General features: G+C 53.7%; 1 protein-coding gene and 1 non-coding gene across 2 annotated transcripts in view; both read left to right on the top strand.

The window, feature by feature from the left end:
• Positions 1-1,973: 1,973 nt before the first annotated feature.
• The window catches only part of FAM83F (family with sequence similarity 83 member F), a 33,541-nt gene continuing 18,277 nt past the window's right edge, over positions 1,974-17,237 (top strand). The window contains exon 1 of the mRNA XM_043440489.1: positions 1,974-2,619. Within this exon, the coding sequence (XP_043296424.1) occupies positions 2,137-2,619 (483 nt within the window). The 5' untranslated portion in view covers positions 1,974-2,136. The remainder of the gene's footprint in view (positions 2,620-17,237) is intronic.
• LOC122424146 lies at positions 9,503-9,609 on the top strand. The gene has a single exon (XR_006264332.1). It is a non-coding gene; the product is annotated as a U6 spliceosomal RNA (small nuclear RNA).

Here is a 17,237-nt window from a genome sequence, read left to right as displayed (position 1 = left end):
TCCCCTTCTTACCCTTGACTTCTTCTCTTCCTTTCAGGCTCCACTCAAAACCCCTTGCTGCTGGGTAAAAGCCTTCTTACCTACATTCCATTGGGCAGATTAATTTCTTGATCCCTAAAAGTCCCCACAGCTTCCCACACCCTTTCTTTTGACCCTAATCTCATTCTTTTAAAAGAAATACGTACTGAGCACCTACTGTGTGCACATAGTAAGCAGTGAGTAAATGTTTGCTCCCAGTTCACTGCTGACTCAGTTTACTAAAAGCACTTTCATCACACCTGTGTCATCCTCCTGTGTGTTTTTCTGTTCCTCCCACTGCTCTGAGCTCCTCTGTGTCCCCAGGGCAGAGAGTTTGGCATCTTGTAAGGCTTCAAGTTATTAGAAAACAAACTAAATGCTCTCCCATCTAAAGGGGAAATTTGTCTGTACTTCAGTGTTCCTAGGAGTGGGACCTTCAAATTCCCAAGAGTAGGAGAGGACACAGGTAAGATGAAAGACACATCTCTACTCACCATTCTTGACCTTATACAGCATGCTAGAATTGACTAGCCACAAAATTTGCATATATTGAAAATATAACCCTCATTTTTCCAGGCTATCAAAAGGGAGACCCAGAAATACTAGGCAAGCTTTCCAAAATCCCCAGGGTTAAAACCATGGCCGCAGTAACCTTCTGTCATTTCATGAGAAGAAGAAAGGGCAAAGGTGGCTGTGATGTAGGGCAAAGTGGACACAGAGAACATAATATTCCCCACATGCTGCTTCTACTTTTCAGGGAGGTCTGGGCAAACCACAGGTTTCCAGGCCTCAATTTCCTCATCTGTCAAATGAGGGGGTTGAATTAGTTTCTAAAGCTGCTTCCAGCGCTAAAATGCTTTGCTATAAAATGAGAGAACCATGAACCTTTGGTTGCTATGATCTGAAAATATTTTGAATGCGGAGAATCAAATTGTACAGCAGTGCATGAACAAAATAATATGTTAATGACTAAGAAGATTATACTTCATCCAGTGGGAAATAGCAGAACTGCTGCTGGTGGTGGTGATGTGTGTGTGTGAGTGTGCACGTATGTGTGTGTCTCTTCCTTCCTTGAGCTCAGACATATATTTTAAATCACTAATATAGTAATCAAACCTCTGGCTGCCCATCTTGCCCAACACACACACACAGAGACACACACATGCTCAGACACCACTTCAAAATAAAATGAGAAAGCTCCATCGCCGTTCAGTTCAGTTCAGTCTCTCAGTCCTGTCCGACTCTTTTCCACCCCATGGACTGCTGCACGGCCAGGCTTCCCTGTCCATCACCAATTCCCGGAGCATGCTCAAACTCATGTCCATCCCGATGGAGATGCCATCCAACCGTCTCATCCTCTGTGGTCCCCTTCTCCCACCTTCAATCTTTCCCAGCATCAGTGTCTTTTCCAATGAGTTGGTTCTTCGCATCAGGTGGCCAAAGTATTGGATGGAGTTTCAGCTTCAGCATCAGTCCTTCCAATGAATATTCAGCCCCTGGAGGCCTCTGCTTTCAGAACTGGGACAAATGGGTTGGGGGAGCTGGGGGTTTTATTAGCATTTCGCTTTTGCACATCAACCGCCCTCCTCGGCCTTCACAGTATGGCCTCGCATAGGCCTCCCGACCCCCGCAATGGGTCAGTGATCAGGTCGGCCACCCCAGAAACGCCCTGGCCAGACCACGTGCTCCAGGCCCTACCAGCCGGTAAAATGAAAGCGCACCTGAGATGAGTCTGGCCGGCTCGGCGGCAGGAAGAGTTAGGTCCCTCACCGCAGGGTCAGGGCCAGAAGGCGGAAGCGAGCCAGAGGCCGCACGTGGGTCTAAGTACCGCCCGGCTCCAAGTTCCTGCCGGCTCTAGAGCTCCCGCCCCCGGCTGGGCCCCCGCAGGCCTAGGCCTCGCCGCGTCCCCAGCGGAGCACCCCCGCCCCGAGGTCGCCGGCCGCGGCTCGTGCCTGCAGAGGCGGAGGGCGCGGCTGCCCCTCCCCGCCCGACGGCCGCTCCCGCGCTGGGGCCCGCGCCGGATTGGCCGCCCTCGCGGCCAGGTGAGGCGCCCCGCCCCTCGGCGGCTTCAGGTGCGGCGGTGGGACCGGGCCGCGGCCGGGCCGGGGCCGGGGCGACATGGCCGAGTCCCAGCTGAGCTGCCTGGACGAGACGCACGTGAACGAGAGGGTGACCGAGGCGCAGGCCGCCTTCTACTACTGCGAGCGGCGGCGGGCCGCGCTGGAGGCGCTGCTGGGCGGCGGCGAGCAGGCCTACCGCGAGCGGGTCAAGAAGGAGCGGCTGCGGGACTTCCTCTCCAGCCAGGAGCGTCAGGCCCTCCGCGCCGCCTGGAGCCCCTACGAGGATGTCGCCGCCGCCGCCCGGGGCAAGAGTAAGGCCAAGGCCAAGACCCCGGCGCAGGCCGCGGCCGAGTCCGGCGAGTCCCTGGCCTACTGGCCCGACCGCTCGGACACCGAGGTGCCCCCGCTGGACCTGGGCTGGACCGACGCGGGCTTCTACCGCGGCGTGAGCCGCGTCACCCTCTTCACCCACCCCCCCAAGGACGAGAAGGCGCCCCATCTGAAGCAGCTGGTCAGGCAGATGATCCAACAGGCCCAGAAGGTAGGCCCCCGCCCCTGCCCCGGCCACGCACATTGATGGGGACCCCCACGACCGACCCCTAGGACCAGGCCCCCCCAACACGACCCCCGAGGCAAGGCCTGGGGCTGGCGGCCCTGACCACCCTCAGGAAAAGGGGTGCAGAACCCTCCCATCCGCCGTGGGGCTGCAGAGGAGAGTATGGATGTGTCTGGCGAATGACAAGGTGCTGGACAGTTGCTTGTCATTTTTACAGGGGCCAGCGCCTCTGGCTTTCTTCTGCTCTGCGCGTCTATGTGTCTGTCTGGTTTCTCTCTCTAGGCAGGAGTGGGGGCTGTGGAGCCCTGTGGTAAAATGGGCCACTCAAAGGTCTTGATAATAACCTGTGTGCTTCCCAGGGATTTAACAAAACTTGTCCCTGATCATTTTCTCATTTGATCCTCAGGCAATCATAGGAAGTGTAGTGTGGCCTCCCCACCCCCACCCCAGCCACATTGCTCTTAGGAGGCACCCGCACCCAGAGTCAAAGCTGGCCTGGCCCCTGGCATTCACACTGGCTCTGCGCCCAGCAGTAGGGCTCAAGCAGCCTGGAATAAATGAAGGATGTTTCTTGACCACCTACTCTGTGCCTGACGCTGTGCTGGCCACTTTCACAGGGCAGCTCCCTAAACTCAGCAGGTCAGGGGAAAAGCTCCCACTTATCCCATCTACTTACTCTGCCAGGGCATTGAAAGGAGGGGACGTTTGCAGAGTCACTGGTTAGAATACTGGTGGGGCCAGTAGTTTGTTGGGCAGAGTTTCCAGATAAAATATGAGATGTCCTGTTAAATTTGAATTCCAGAATAACAAGAAGAAATTTTTTAGCATTATACAGTATGATTCAAATATTGCATGAAACATACTGATGTTAAAAAGTCATTCACTGTTTATCTGAAAATCAGATTTAATGAGGGCATTCTGTGTTTTTATTTGCTAAGTCTGGTTCCCCTACATTGAGATTTGTTAAGAGACATCAGCAGCCTCTGGTACCCAGTTCAGAATATACAACAGAAGTGGCTTGGGTTCACCGTTCTAATTCAACTCGAGGACTGTGGTTGGAGTCCTGTTACACCCTGGAGGCTGAACTTGAGACACCCGTGGTGGGGCTCCTCTTCTGGAAGGCATGATGCAGGTGGTTGGCTAGATTGGCTGCTAGAAGGAAGGGTTAAGTTTTCACTGTCTGTGTTTCCACCCTCCCTCTCTAAAGAATCCCAGCTTGTCTGCCTGAGAGTTCTTTTGTCTATTGCATTCTGCAGAAGAGAAAGGCAAGTTTGAACAGAGTAGGAGAAAGGATGTGGGCGACAATCCTGTGTAGCAGGCTGGAGCTGGGGTCAGGGGTCAAGTCCTACGATGTAATACTAATAAGCCTTGATTTTTGAGTACTTAATGTGTGCCAGCCACGGTGCTAGTGATTTTCACAACTACTGAGTGAGATGGGTATTTTCCTTATTTTGGGACTCAAAACAGTTAAGTTACTTGCCAAGCCAAAATTCAAACACTGAAGTGCTTCCTCTTAACCACAGTGCTGTCTGATGATGCAACAGATTAAACCAAGGATCTTGAATGGAGCTAGCCTGATCACACCTGGGCAACAGGTTACAAGAAGGGAGAGACAGAGCCCTGCCCACTGGGACCTCTAGTTCCATGTGGGATGTTGGGAGTCTCCTAGGTAGTGGAGTGTTCTGAACTCTTTAAATATTTAACAACAGAAACTTGAACAACTGTGAACTGGCCCAGTATTTACATATTAAACCAGTTATTATTTCCTGAGTTCCAGGCACTAGCCATAGAAAGATATAAGCTGTGGCCTTTGCCCTCCAAGAGTTAAATGCTGCCGAGGGGATATGCTGTAAGGAAAACAGATTTTGAGGCTGGATATGCCCAATCTTGGAGGGCTTCCCAAGGGAGGTAAATTGCAGGGTTGAAAAGGGAGAGAGAAAACCGGAATGGAGGAAGAGGAAACTTACGAAACTCTTGTTTCTCCTTAGGAGACTCAGGAGAGAAAGCTTTGTGCTTCAGATCAGCAAGCAGCTTTGAATGACAGGAGGGAAGAGCTATTGTGGTGACAGCTGAGTGTGTGGGGGGCCTGGCGCAAGGGTCCTAAAACTGGGTCCAAAGCAGATGACCGCCCCCCAGGAAGAAGCAGCTTCTGGCGCTGTCTATGCCCCAAACCCTCAGACTCTCTGAACCCTGACTCTTTAATCATGACCACTCACCTGCGTGCGGCACCTTCTTCCCAAAGATCTTGTGAAGTAGGCAGGGCAAAAGTTGACCCTCTTTCACAGGCGAGGAAACTGAGGCACAGAGAAGGAAAGAGGCTTGCCCAAAGGTCGTGTGGTTGGTCATGGAAACACCCAGATCCCCAGTTTCTACTCTGAAGGCTACACCTTCTGACCTTTGCCTGTCCCCACCCCCCAAACCCACTCATCCTCAGCCAACTGGCACGGGGCACCCTCTGTGACTATTACTCTAGAGCCTTCCCCATCCTTTTCACCTGAGGGAGGGAATTTCCTTGTCTCCAGGGAGTCTGGCTGCCTTGAGGGCGGGTGGGATGGACCAAGATGATGTATGTGCAGAGATGCAGGGGACCGTTGCAGATATGGTTGGGGAGCGGCAGAAGGACATAATCCACAGGTCCACCTGGGCACCAGAGGATTTTATTTCGTTTAATCCTCAGTAACTTCATTAGGGGCTGTCATTTTTATTCCTCAGTGACGAACAGGAAACGGAGGCTCAGGGGGAGTGGCTGTGCCTTGCCCACAGGCACAGACCAGCAAGAGTTTTAAGCCTACGCCTCAGAGATGTGGAGAAAGGAGCCTGATTAAAAGACACTTTGAAAACATGATTTGGTGGGAGGAGGCCTTTGAGTTGATCAGTCTCAAGTTATGTGCTCACTGGGCCTCTGCAAATGGCAGAACGCCATCCTGGCTGTACCGGATAGCCGGCATTCAGACATTCGGACTCGTTTCCTTGTCAAGCGGGGGTTTTTCCTGCTGTTTTAATGCCCCTTACGTGATTTGCTATTTTTAGGGTCACTGTATGATGTACTCTGCTTGAAGTACAGGCCGGGACTTCCGTGGTGGTCCAGTGGCTAAAACTCTGCTCTCCCAGTACAGGGGGCCGGAGTTCCATCCCTGGTCAGGGAACTAGATCCCACGTGTTACAACTAAAGATCCCACATGCAGCAACTAAGAGCTGGTGCAGTCAAATTAATTAATTAAAAAAAATTTTTTTTTAATAAAGTATAGGCAGAAAGGGTGCCTTCTGGAACCCAGAAGTGAGCCCATGGCCTGTCTCCCACTGGCAGAGGGGACCAAGGAGGTTGCTGCCACTTGGGTTGCTATGACCCCTGTAACCCAGGGAGTGGGGACGGGGGCCTGGACTTAAAGCAAGACCATGTGAAGACAGGGAAATGGTTGGTTCTTATTCACAAGGGCAGAGCTGAGAGGACCAAACAACTGCAGTTTGGAAGGATAGTGAGTTGGGTCGTTGGACAAATATTTCAAGGTGTGCTAAGCACTTTAGTAGAAAACAGACATATAAAATGCACCTCTGCTCTTAAATGGCCTAACAGTCTACTAAACTATCGTTTTAATACAGACTAATGAGTGCTTGACCGAAGGTGTTGCGGGGGCCCTCACCCAGCCCCCGAGCCGTGTGAGGCGAGGACTTCTGATGCTGCTGCCTGTCTGCGGGCGAGTCTGAGCGCAGCAGACAGGATGCGACCGCGCGGCGCATCCACCCTTCTTGGCACCCCGGCTCCCTTCCGACCAGCGGCACCCATTTTTGAGGCTACCGGGCAGGTTTAGAGAGTCCTGCCTGTGCCTCGGAAGCAGAGGAAAGCTTAACCACCTCGAAGACTGACCCTTGGCCCTTGCCTTCCTGGGCCCCACACTCCAGGGTACCAGCTACCCGGCTCCTGCTTGCTCACCACAAGCCCCTCCCCGAGCATTTCCTCTGAGCCTCAGTAACCATGTCAGTATCAGTAACCATGTCAGGCAGATAGTATCTTCCTTTCACAGGGGCAGCCCCTGAGGTCCAGAAAGGTGTGATGACTTGTCTTCAGAAGAGGGGATGACAGCTCCCCCAGGTCCAGTGATCAGAACTCCCAGTGACCCCGCATAAACATAAACCCAGCCCTGGAGAGGGCGGGATGCAGGGCCAGGCAGCTTTGATGAACCGAAGCCCTGCTCTCTGTTCCGGCGGCAACGGGGAGGGGCAGGCCCACCTAGTTGGTGGGAGGCAGAGGGGTGTGGGGGGCAGGCCTGGCCGGACCCCCATCTCTGCCTGTCAGTGGTTTGTCCCCTCCCTTCAGGGCCTGGCTCAGAGGCCGCTGCTTGATCCTTGTGGTCCTTGGCACTCGATCAAAATTTTCAATCCAAAAGTGACTTTTTGTTCCCAGATGTGGCTCCTTGTTTGTGCCACCTGTGTGTCTGGCACAGGGCTCGCTTGAGGAGAGCCCGTCTGATCCTCGGAGACCAGAGCTTTGGAAGAGCCGGGACTTCCTTCCTACACCCCCTCCATTATCTTTGTGGAGCCCCAGCAGCACAGGTGACCAGTGGTTCGTTTAACTGATTGGAGACTATCTCCCACTGGCCCCCAGCCCCTCTCCATCCCTCTAGGGAAGCCTGCAGAGGCTCCAGTTGAACTGCACATTGCTAAGGGTCTCCATTAATCCTCCTCATATCAAGCCACCTGGCAGCAGAGGGAAGAGGGCTCTAAACTGGGGGGAGGGATGCAGAGGCCTCTGGGGAAGGGCTCCAGAGCAGAAGGCATGGTTGGCCAGGTTAGCAGGCTTGCTTAGAGGTCTGGGTAGCCGATAGGCGAGAGCTGCTGGGCACACATGCCCAGGGGGTGCGGCTCACTTCACCAGGAGGCTCAGCTTGGCGGGTAGCCACCTTTGCCACTGTCTTCCCCCGTTAGCCTCTATCAGCTCTTCCTCTTTCAGGTACATCCAGCAAATAGTACACAGCATCTTCTTTGTACCAGGCACTGTGCTGGGCCCTGGGATATAGACAATGAACAGAGGAAAGAGAGAGGAAACAAAAGAGCAGTTTACATATATATGGACTTAAATATTGCTGGTTTGTGAAATTTGGGTCTGATGATACATTCGTTAGCCACCTTGATGCCTTGTTTGAGAGCTGGTCCCAATTCTCCCTAATACCTTTCCCTGTTCTCTTTCTCTTCCATGGCAGAGGTTTTAGCTAGAGCTTCTGAGCTGCCTTTTAAAAGCCTGATTCGGGAGGACTTCCCCAGTGGTCCAGTGGCTACGACTCTGAGCCCCCAACGCAGGGGACCTGGGTTCCATCCCTGGTCAGGGAACTAGTTCCCACATGTGGCAACTAAGAGTTCGCAAGTCTGTAATTAAGACCCAGCACAGCCAAAGAAATAAATGTTAATAAAGCCTGATTCGCTGTGCAGAACAAGAGAAGGTCTCTCAGGGCAGCCTGTGACCTGTGGTCCAACTTACACCATCTGCCCGCCTAACCCTTCTTCCCGCTGTGGATCATTCCATGTGGGCATTATTTCTGAGGCTCAGGGCAGTTCCAGAGTCCTTTCCCCCTCGAGGCTGGTAATGACACAGCTGCAGTTCCAGGGACCGCGCACCTCATAGCCCTTCCAGGATCTTGTCTGGGCCTGTCCGGCATCTCTGCCAAGCCCTGGGCGCTGTGGCTACTGAGTTTTAAGTCTCTCTCCTTTATGCTCCATCACTGATCCTGGGAGCAACAGAGACCCAGCTTCACGTCAAGGACAGAGAATGGACTCTGAAGCTGAAAGGTCTTGGTTTCTGCCCTAATCTGTCTACTTACTAATTTTGGGTTGAATCACTTGCCTCCCTGGGACTCCTGATCTGCACAGTTGGAGGATATTACCTAGATTTCGGATAGTTTTGAAAAACAAGGAAGAAACAGTGTGAAAGCTGAGGATACCGAGAAAGTATGGTACAAGTCCCCTCTCGGAGCTGGGAGGGAGGCGTGGCTGGTCTTCCGCCCAGGACTCAGGGCTGCGGCTGGGAGATCAGGCCAGGAGATCAGAGTTCGGGCAGCCAGGGGTTGCTTCTCGTCCTCAGGTTGGAGGCCCCGCGCAGGTGTGCTTCCTGTTTCCTCCTCTCATCAGGGGAGCAGCTCCAACGGCCCTCCCTTCCCCCCAGCCCCATACTTCTCTGCTGGCCTAGATTTGGTGGCTGTTTGTCAGGGCAGCTCTTCTGCAGGGCTGTGGCAGCCAAGTTCTCAGCCAGGGCTCTTCTGTAGGATCCGCCACGGGTGCCCTGAACCGGGGATCCCCGAGGGCGTTCCCCTCCCAGAATCACCTGGAAGAGCCAGTTCAAGGAGCCTGAGATCAGTCTGTAAAGACTTCTCAAGAACTAGAGCCTGCACAGGGGGCATGGGGACACGGCGGTGGGGTGGGTTGAGGCGTGGAACAGGCTGTGTTTCTGTCTTTGGAAAGGCTTGGTTCCTCTGAAATCTGACACTTTAGGTCTCTGAAACTCTGAAGATGGGTGTCTCCTAGGGGGATCACAAGTAGAAGATGGGGCCTTGATGGGGGGTGCCTTCTTCATGACTTCTTAGGCTTCTGGTGGCATAGCCAGTTTTGCTGGACACTGATCTCAGGAGGCCAGGGCAATGCCAGGGGAGGGGGTACACGGTTGGCAGCCTCATTCTTGCCCTGGTTGTCTCTTTCTCCGCCACCAGTTGACCTTGGGCAAATCATTTGACATTGGCTTGGCCTCTACCTCTGCATCTGTAAAATGGGAATAATTCTTCTCGCTTACTTTCATATGATTGCTCTAAGACTCTAATGCAAGACTATGAGACAGCATTTTGAAAAAGAGGAGTGAGAAATGCAGATAAAAGGGGTTTATGTTGTGCTCGCTTCGGCAGCACATATACTAAAATTGGAACGATACAGAGAAGATTAGCATGGCCCCTGCGCAAGGATGACACGCAAATTCGTGAAGCGTTCCATATTTTTAGGACATGGAAGCAACCTAGATGCCCATCAGCAGACAAATGGATAAGAAAGCTGTGGTACATATACACAATGGAATAGTACTCAGCCATTAAAAATAATACATTTGAATCAGTTCTAATGAGATGGATAAAACTGGAGCCCATTATACAGAGTGAAGTAAGCCAGAAAGATAAACACCAATACAGTATACTAACACATATATATGGAATTTAGAAAGATGGTAACGATAACCCTATATGCAAGATGGAAGAAGAGACACCGATGTATAGAACAGACTTTTGGACTCTATGGGAGAAGGTGAGGGTGGGATGATCTGAGAGAACAGCATCGAAACATGTATATTATCAAGGGTGAAACAGATCACCAGCCCAGGTGGGATGCATGAGACAAGTGCTCAGGGCTGGTGCACTGGGAAGACCCAGAGGGATGGGATGGGGAGGGAGGTGGGAGGGGGGTTCAGGATGGGGAACACATGTAAATCCATGACTGATTCATGTCAATGTATGGCAAAACCACTACAATATTGTAAAGTAACTAGCCTCCAACTAATAAAAATAAATGAGAAAAAAAAAAAACCTGAATGGAAACCTGTAAAAAAAACAGGGGGGGGCGGGTTATGTTAAGAGGGGCTAGCATTGTTGAAAGATCGGTGCTCCGCGTGTTATTTCCTTTAATTAATCGAGTCCTCAGCACCTGGCACGGGAAAGGGGCTTTTCCCAGAGGCTCAGGGGGAGCGAGAGGCTGCAGAGCTGCTAAGAGCCCAGCTGGGATTCACCCAGGTCTGAGCTCAAGGTTTGTGTCCTTCTGCTACACATGCAATTGCTTCTGGGGATTGTCCCCATGGCCACCTCTTCCCTCTGAAATCCCAGATACTAAGTATGTTTGTTGCCACCCAGGCTCTGGGAAACTCACCAACTGGTTCTGGAAACAAACAAGAACGAGACTACTTCAGTGGGAGTAGGAGAGAGGAGGATTCTTGCTGCTTGTGGCACTGGGACAGGTCACATCACCAAGAAGCTGGTCTGGGTAGCTCCCAGGGACCTGTGTATTTAGTTTGGCCGAACCGCGTCGATTGTGGGATCTTCGCTTCTCGACCAGGGATCAAACCCATGTCTTTAATAGTGAGAGCGCCGAGTTCTAACCACTAGACCACCAGAGAATTCCCTCCCAGGGATCTTTTTTTTTTTTAATGTATTTTTGGCTGCGTCAAGTCTTAGCTGTGGCATAGGGGCTCTTTGTTTCAGCAAGCAGGCTCAGTCACCTCGAGGCATGTGAGATCTTAGTTCCCCAACCAGAGATTAAACCTGGTCTCCAGGGACTTCTTACTGGCCACTTTCTGACCCTCCTCCCTGGACTTGGGTCCTCACTGTCAAACTGAGACCTTGATGGGAGTCCCAGCCAGCAACCCCACCCCCATGCCACCCCATCAGGATGCTATCTCACTGCTTCGCCTTGGCTGGTGGTCAGATCCACCACCCTCTCTGCCGAGTGTACAGGGCAGAGCCTGTTCTGGGGCAGGCTTCCAGTCTGGAGGGAGAGAGGAGCAGGGCAGAGGACCATGAGCGGGGGCCGGTCCTGGCTGACCGCCTGCCTCTGTTCCTGGCGCTGTCCTGACCACCCCCCACCCCAGGCTGAGTCACTCTAGTGATCCCGGCCCCTCCTCCACCCTCCCCCCACACCTCCCCCCCCAGGGGCCAAGACCAGTCAGCCGTCAGCCGTAGCTGGTCCGCTGCCTGCCCCTGTTTTCCTTTCCTCCTCTGAAATTCGTGGAGTCTGTGAACTTGCTAATGATCCCAGAATCTTAGCCCAAGAAAAGAGCCAGTGGCTCTTCTAGTTAGTGGTCTCTCTGGCCCGAGTCTCCAATAATCTGTTAACTCACCCTGACCCATCTTGTCCTGTGGTCACCGTGTTGGGCCTTTCATGGTACTGGTGGGGCCAGTGGGAGGCTCCAGATAAAAGCTCTTTTCTGTTCTGTGTCCTAGCAGCGAGTCAGCAGAAGGTGGGGGCGGGGTGGGGGCCAGGGCTCTTCACCTCTCTGTGGGTCTCGAGGACCAACTGCGAGTATGCTTACCTCCTTATCCCAAGAGGGTTCCCTTCCCCACATCTGCTCATTCACTCCCTTTGTTTCACTGAGGACCTAGTATGTGCCATGTTCCAGAAATATACAGAATCATAAAATGTGGACCCTGAAAAAGAACATAAACTGCAGTACAGGTGGGAGGAGGGTGTTGATAGCTATTAGCTGTTGTGTGTGCGTGCCCAGTCATCTCAGTCCTGTCTGACTGTTTGCAACCCCGTGGTCTGCAGCCCACCAGGTTCCTTGGTCCATGGGATTCTCCAGGCAAGAACACTTGCCATGCCCTTCTCCAGGGGATCTCCCCAACCCAGGGATCGAACCCTCGTCTTCTACTTCTCCTGCATTGCAGGCAGATTCTTTACCCACTGAGTCACCTGGGAAGCCATAAACTGTTGAGTTCTTGAATACCAGACCACACTAGCCCTTTTGAAATATATAATTTCTTTTAACCTTCATGACAGTGCAGAAATTTTCCATTTTACAGATGATAAGGTCACACATGAAGTAGTAAATGGCAACCCACTCCAGTATTCTTGCCTGGAAAATCCCACGGACAGAGGAGCCTGCGGGACTACAATCCATGGGGTTGCAAAGAGACAGACACGGCTGAGCCACCGAGCATAAAGTCACACATGCTTAGTCACTCAGTCATGTCCGACTCTGCGACCCCTTTAATTGTAGTTCCCCAGGCTCCTCTGTCCATGGGATTTTCCAGGCAAGAATACTGGAGTGGGTTGCCATTTCCTCCTCCAGGGCATCTTCCCAACCCAGGGGTTGAACCTGCCTCTCCCTTGTCTCACGGCAGTGGGTAAATAGTGAAGCCTAACGGGAACTGAGATGAGCCTGAGTCTCACCGAGCTCCGGGGCCACAGAGAACTCTTGGGAGTTGCGCCCTGAAGCAGCCAGTATGGAAGGGCGGGTGGGCAGAGGGCAGGGTATGCAAGACCAGAGGCCTGGGAGTGCACAGGTTCACACGGTTCCCATTGCCCAGCTCCTCCTGACTGCCTTCCCCTGCTCCCCGCACCCTCCACTTGCCTCTCTGGGGAAGCCCTCCCAGGTAGCTTCACTACTTGGCAGTGGCCACCAGGTTATCTTGACCACTTCGCAGAACCTCCCGGGCAAACTGCCAACTCCAGTTGTCTTGCCCTGATGGATCAATCAAGAAATAGCTCGAAGGTACTTCTTGGAGTCCTGCCTTTCCCGCGTATTGTGTGATGCTCAGAGCTCTAGGCCAGTAACCCAAACCAGCAGCTGATCCTAAAAATCATCTGTGTATCTTTCTTGGATTTTTTTTTTTTAGCAGCTGATTTATCTTCCTAATTATGTTTAGCTTTAAGCTAATGTTAAATGAGCTTGCATTAGATAATTTTCACTAATTAACACCAACTTAGTGCAGGGAAAGTTATCCCAGAAGCGTGCCACGGGGCAGTGAAAAGCTGGCCCAGGATCTTAAAAAGAATTGCTCTGCGTACTCCCTGGTGGATCACAGATGCCGTTTCGCAGCTGAATTCGCTGATCTTGCTCACACAGGCACAGTCTGTTTCTGTGTCTGCAGAGACCCGGCCCAAGTCTCCTTTCCATCACCCCTTCATCCACCTCGTCTGGGGAATGAGTGTCAAGAGCACCTCGTAAGGCTCAGATGGACGGGGAGTGAGCCCCAGTGGCGCACAGCAGAGTCGGGAACAGAACTGGCCCAGAGGCCAGGGAGTCTGTGAGAGGAAGGGGCCTGGCTGGCAGAGTTGGGCTCCAGCGGCTGGCAGTGCAGGAGTGAGCCTGGTGTTTAATGATGTCTAATTAGTGAGCCTGAAACAATGTAACATGGCCGCAGACAGCTGGGAATCCTCAGAGGACAAAGCCCAGACACCGGGCCTCCAGGCCGACAGTACCACCCCAGAGGTCTTGGCTCTGCCCTCTCGGTGGGCCAGGGCTCTGGTCCAGTCTGCTTCGTCAGGCCCCCCGAGGGACGCTCCCTACTGCGGAGGTGCTCTGTTTAGACCCGTGCTTCCCGTGTAGCACAGCCCGGCAGGCCTCTGTCCCCTGCCGTGCGCTCAGACAGACCCAGGCCTGAGCAGACAGGCCTCCTGGGAGAGGCACACACTGCCCTGGGAGCTGGGGACCCGGGAGCCAGGATGAACCGGGGACGGCCCGGGGAGAGGGAAACAAAGGGCCTCGACATGGAACGGGCATTCCTGTTCCCTCAGGGAGAAGGCAGGTGACAGTGTGCGTGAAGGCACCAGGGCTGGAGCCAGCGGGGTGTGCCTGGAGAAGGCAGAGGAGGTTATCATCGAGGAAGCGGGTGGGCCAGAAGCACACGGAGGGCCTTTGGCGAGGCCGACGTCAGGCCACGGGTTTGGGCCGGGAAGCAGCATAGTTTGGGTTGGGTTATTGGCTCCACCTGCCAAGAGTGGAAGGCCTGTGGGAGCTCGTTCTCCCATGGAGCTGACGCTGAGCCCCCAGCTCGCGCCCGGCCTCACAAGAACCGTGAGGCAGCCTCGCTTTACAGGCAGAGTTCCCAGGGGACAAGCAACGCCCACCGACTCACTACCTCTGTGGGACCCCGACTCTAGTCTGTGCTTCCTCCACTTGCTCCAGGTTGCTTCTGGACTGTGGGGATTTCGAGAAATGAATCTAGAGTCCAGGGGTGGAGGATACAAGGTGTCTGTGGGTGTCCCCTGGGTGGCCGTGCAAACCTCCTCTCCCGAGCTCTCCTCTTCTCTCTCACCCCAGGGAGCACATCCAGAATGCTTAAGGTAAAGCTTTCTCACCCAGCTGTTCGCATCCCACTGAGGCAGAAATTGGATGGGGCCTGTTGCAGCCACCATGACAAAAGAAAGTCTTTGCCATGCACTCAGCAGCGGCCAGTTGGGTCCCGAACCCCACCTGGAGGTGCTCTCCACTGGGACAGCAGGGACTTTTGGTTTTTTTGGTCATGCCACGTGGCTTGCAGGATCTTAGTTCCCCAAGCAGGAATTGAACCGTGGACCCTCAGCAGTGAATGCTCGGAGTCCTAACCACTGGACGCCCCCCAGGGAACTCCCCGGGCCATAGTTTTCCTAGCGGTGTGTTTCCTGCTTGGTGAGCGAACGCAGTCTCCCAGCATCACTTGAAGGATCATGCATTGTACAGACTCACTCATCCCTTGATTGAGCTGCCCTTCCCCTCCATCAGTTAAGGTTCTGACTCTCCTGGAAGTGTAGCATTGCCTGGACTTTCATCACCACCCCGGGCTGGGTCTGCTGGACATGGTATCAAGCAGAGGAAAACATCTCCGCTGTGATGTCCGGGGCCCGTGGGCAGCTCTGCACGCCTGGCTCCTTGGGAGCATGCACCCCCGTGCTGACCCGGCCACCTTCAAAGTGAGGCCCCTTTGTTCTGAGTTCCTTCAGAGGAGAGAAAGTTCTGCCGGCGTGGACCCTCAGCTCACGACAGGCCAGGTTCTGTGCTCCTCGCCCTGCTGCGTCCTCATTTAAAACTCGGAGCAATCCTGTGAAGTGACCACCTCCCCATTTTAAAATGAGGAAACTGAGGCTTAGATTAAGTGACTCACTCAAGATCACACAACCAGTGAGACCTTCTGCTTCCAAGGAATAGATTCTCTCCCACACACCGCCGTTACTCCCAAGTGTGATCCATCCTCCACCTGCGTTCAGATCGCCTGAGGTGGGCGGGGTGGCGGTGGCGGGGTGCTGTTAAAATGTACTTTTATGGGCCTGCCGAGTCCGATGCTCTGAGGATGGGGCCCTGGAATCTGCGCACCCAGCAGGCGTACCTCACCCAGCCCCACACAGGGTTGATGCTCTTTACATGCTCCAGTGTGACAGCCAGTGCTCTGGAGACGTTGATGGCTCCCTGGGCAGATCAGAGAAGGTGCTCCACACAGCTGGGCTGTCTGAGCCGAATGCTGGGTGGTCCACCCAGAACTGACTCCCTTGGACTGCCAGACAGATGGCCCTCCTAGGAGGCAGCAGCTGACCAGTCTGCCCACCTGCTGCCCTTCCTACCCCAGCGCTCCTTCGGACTGGAGGTGTGGGCAGCTGGCCCCATTCATAGGAAAAGGCCCTGATGCTGGGAAAGATTGAGGGCAGGAGGAGAAGATAGTGACAGAAGTTGAGATGGTTGGTTGGTATCACCAACTCAATGGATATGAGTCAGAGCAAACTCCAGGAGATGGTGAAGGATGGGGAAGCCTGGTGTGCTGCAGTCCATGGGGTCGCAGAGTTGGACATGACCGAATGACTGGACAACAGCAACCCTGCTTGGTGATTGCCCCTCATAACCATATAGCTTTTTCATGGAATTTTATAGGCATGATCTCATCGGAACCTCCCAACAGCCCTAGGAGGCAGGCAGGGCAGACATGGGAGGTAAAAGTTGGGCCCCAGGCTCATATGGGTCATCAGTGGGCCCATGAGGACTGGGACTGCCCCTGTGCCTTGGTGGGCTCCCTCTTTTCCTCCCCAGGGAAAAGTGACCATCACCAGTACATCCCTGCAAGGAGCTTGCTTGACCTGTGGCCTCTTGCTTTTCCCCCACCATGGAGCTCAGTGAGATGGGCGGATCTATGTCACAGCGGTGGCAGCCACACCCACCCCCGTGCCTGGGCTCCACGTCAGCAGACCTGGGGAAACCAGTGAAGGAGAGGGTGGTATTTTCCGGCTGTATGTGTGCACCCTGGTTTTGTATGATCGGGGTGACCTCAGGTCCTAGCCAGAGCAGATGTCCCCAGAGCCTGCCCTGACCACATCATCTGGGGGTGACAGCACTGGATTGGGGTCAGAAGCTGGGCTTTCGTCCCACATCTGCCAAAGACGCAGCTGGGAAACTTAACCTCGGGGCTGGGCTCTGTTCCGTTTCCTCCTAGCTCTGAGGTTCTGCACGTCTGGAATGTCCTTCAGTGCAGGGGCCACGGGCAGAGACACAGCCTGTGCGCTACTCTGGGCCTCGGCGGCTTTACGGGGCTGACTGGTAGCCCATGCTCAGTTTATCAGCTTGCTTCCACCACAGGGAGGACAGGTACCCTTTCGTAATCTGCACAGAGGTGCTGGCTGTACGTGCTGGGGGCAGCTCTGCCCCCAGATGTCCTTGGTGTGGACTTTTACCCCTTGGTTGAGTATTGTCCCCACTCACCAGCTGGCTGCTCCGTCAAGACCTTGGGTAGGTGGAGTGGAGGCAGGCCAGACCTGGGACCGGCGTTCAGGCAGCAGTCCCAGAAGGCACCCATTTCTTTTCCCTTCTCTGTGCCCTTGAGGAAGAACTCCAACTCTGCCTTCCAGCAAGATGATCTAACCAAGAATCCTGCTCAGCATTCTTTTTTTTTTTTTCCCCCTCCACCACAATATCTATAGTCATTAATGAAATTAAAGAGATAACCACAAAGCTAGGTCCACACCCCACAAATAAAACAGTAGACATGAAACACCCTCCATTTAGACATTCATTCCACAATCATGGAGAACTGACTATTGAGATGTCCCCTGAGGGTGGAGATTTCGAGATAAATCAGATGGCCCCTACCATCCGGGAGCCCACAGCCCAGTAAAGAACAGAGCCA

Source organism: Cervus canadensis, chromosome 21 (genome assembly GCF_019320065.1).
Source record: "Cervus canadensis isolate Bull #8, Minnesota chromosome 21, ASM1932006v1, whole genome shotgun sequence".
In the NCBI taxonomy this organism is placed as follows: domain Eukaryota; kingdom Metazoa; phylum Chordata; class Mammalia; order Artiodactyla; family Cervidae; genus Cervus; species Cervus canadensis.
This window is presented reverse-complemented; position numbering and strand designations above follow the sequence as displayed.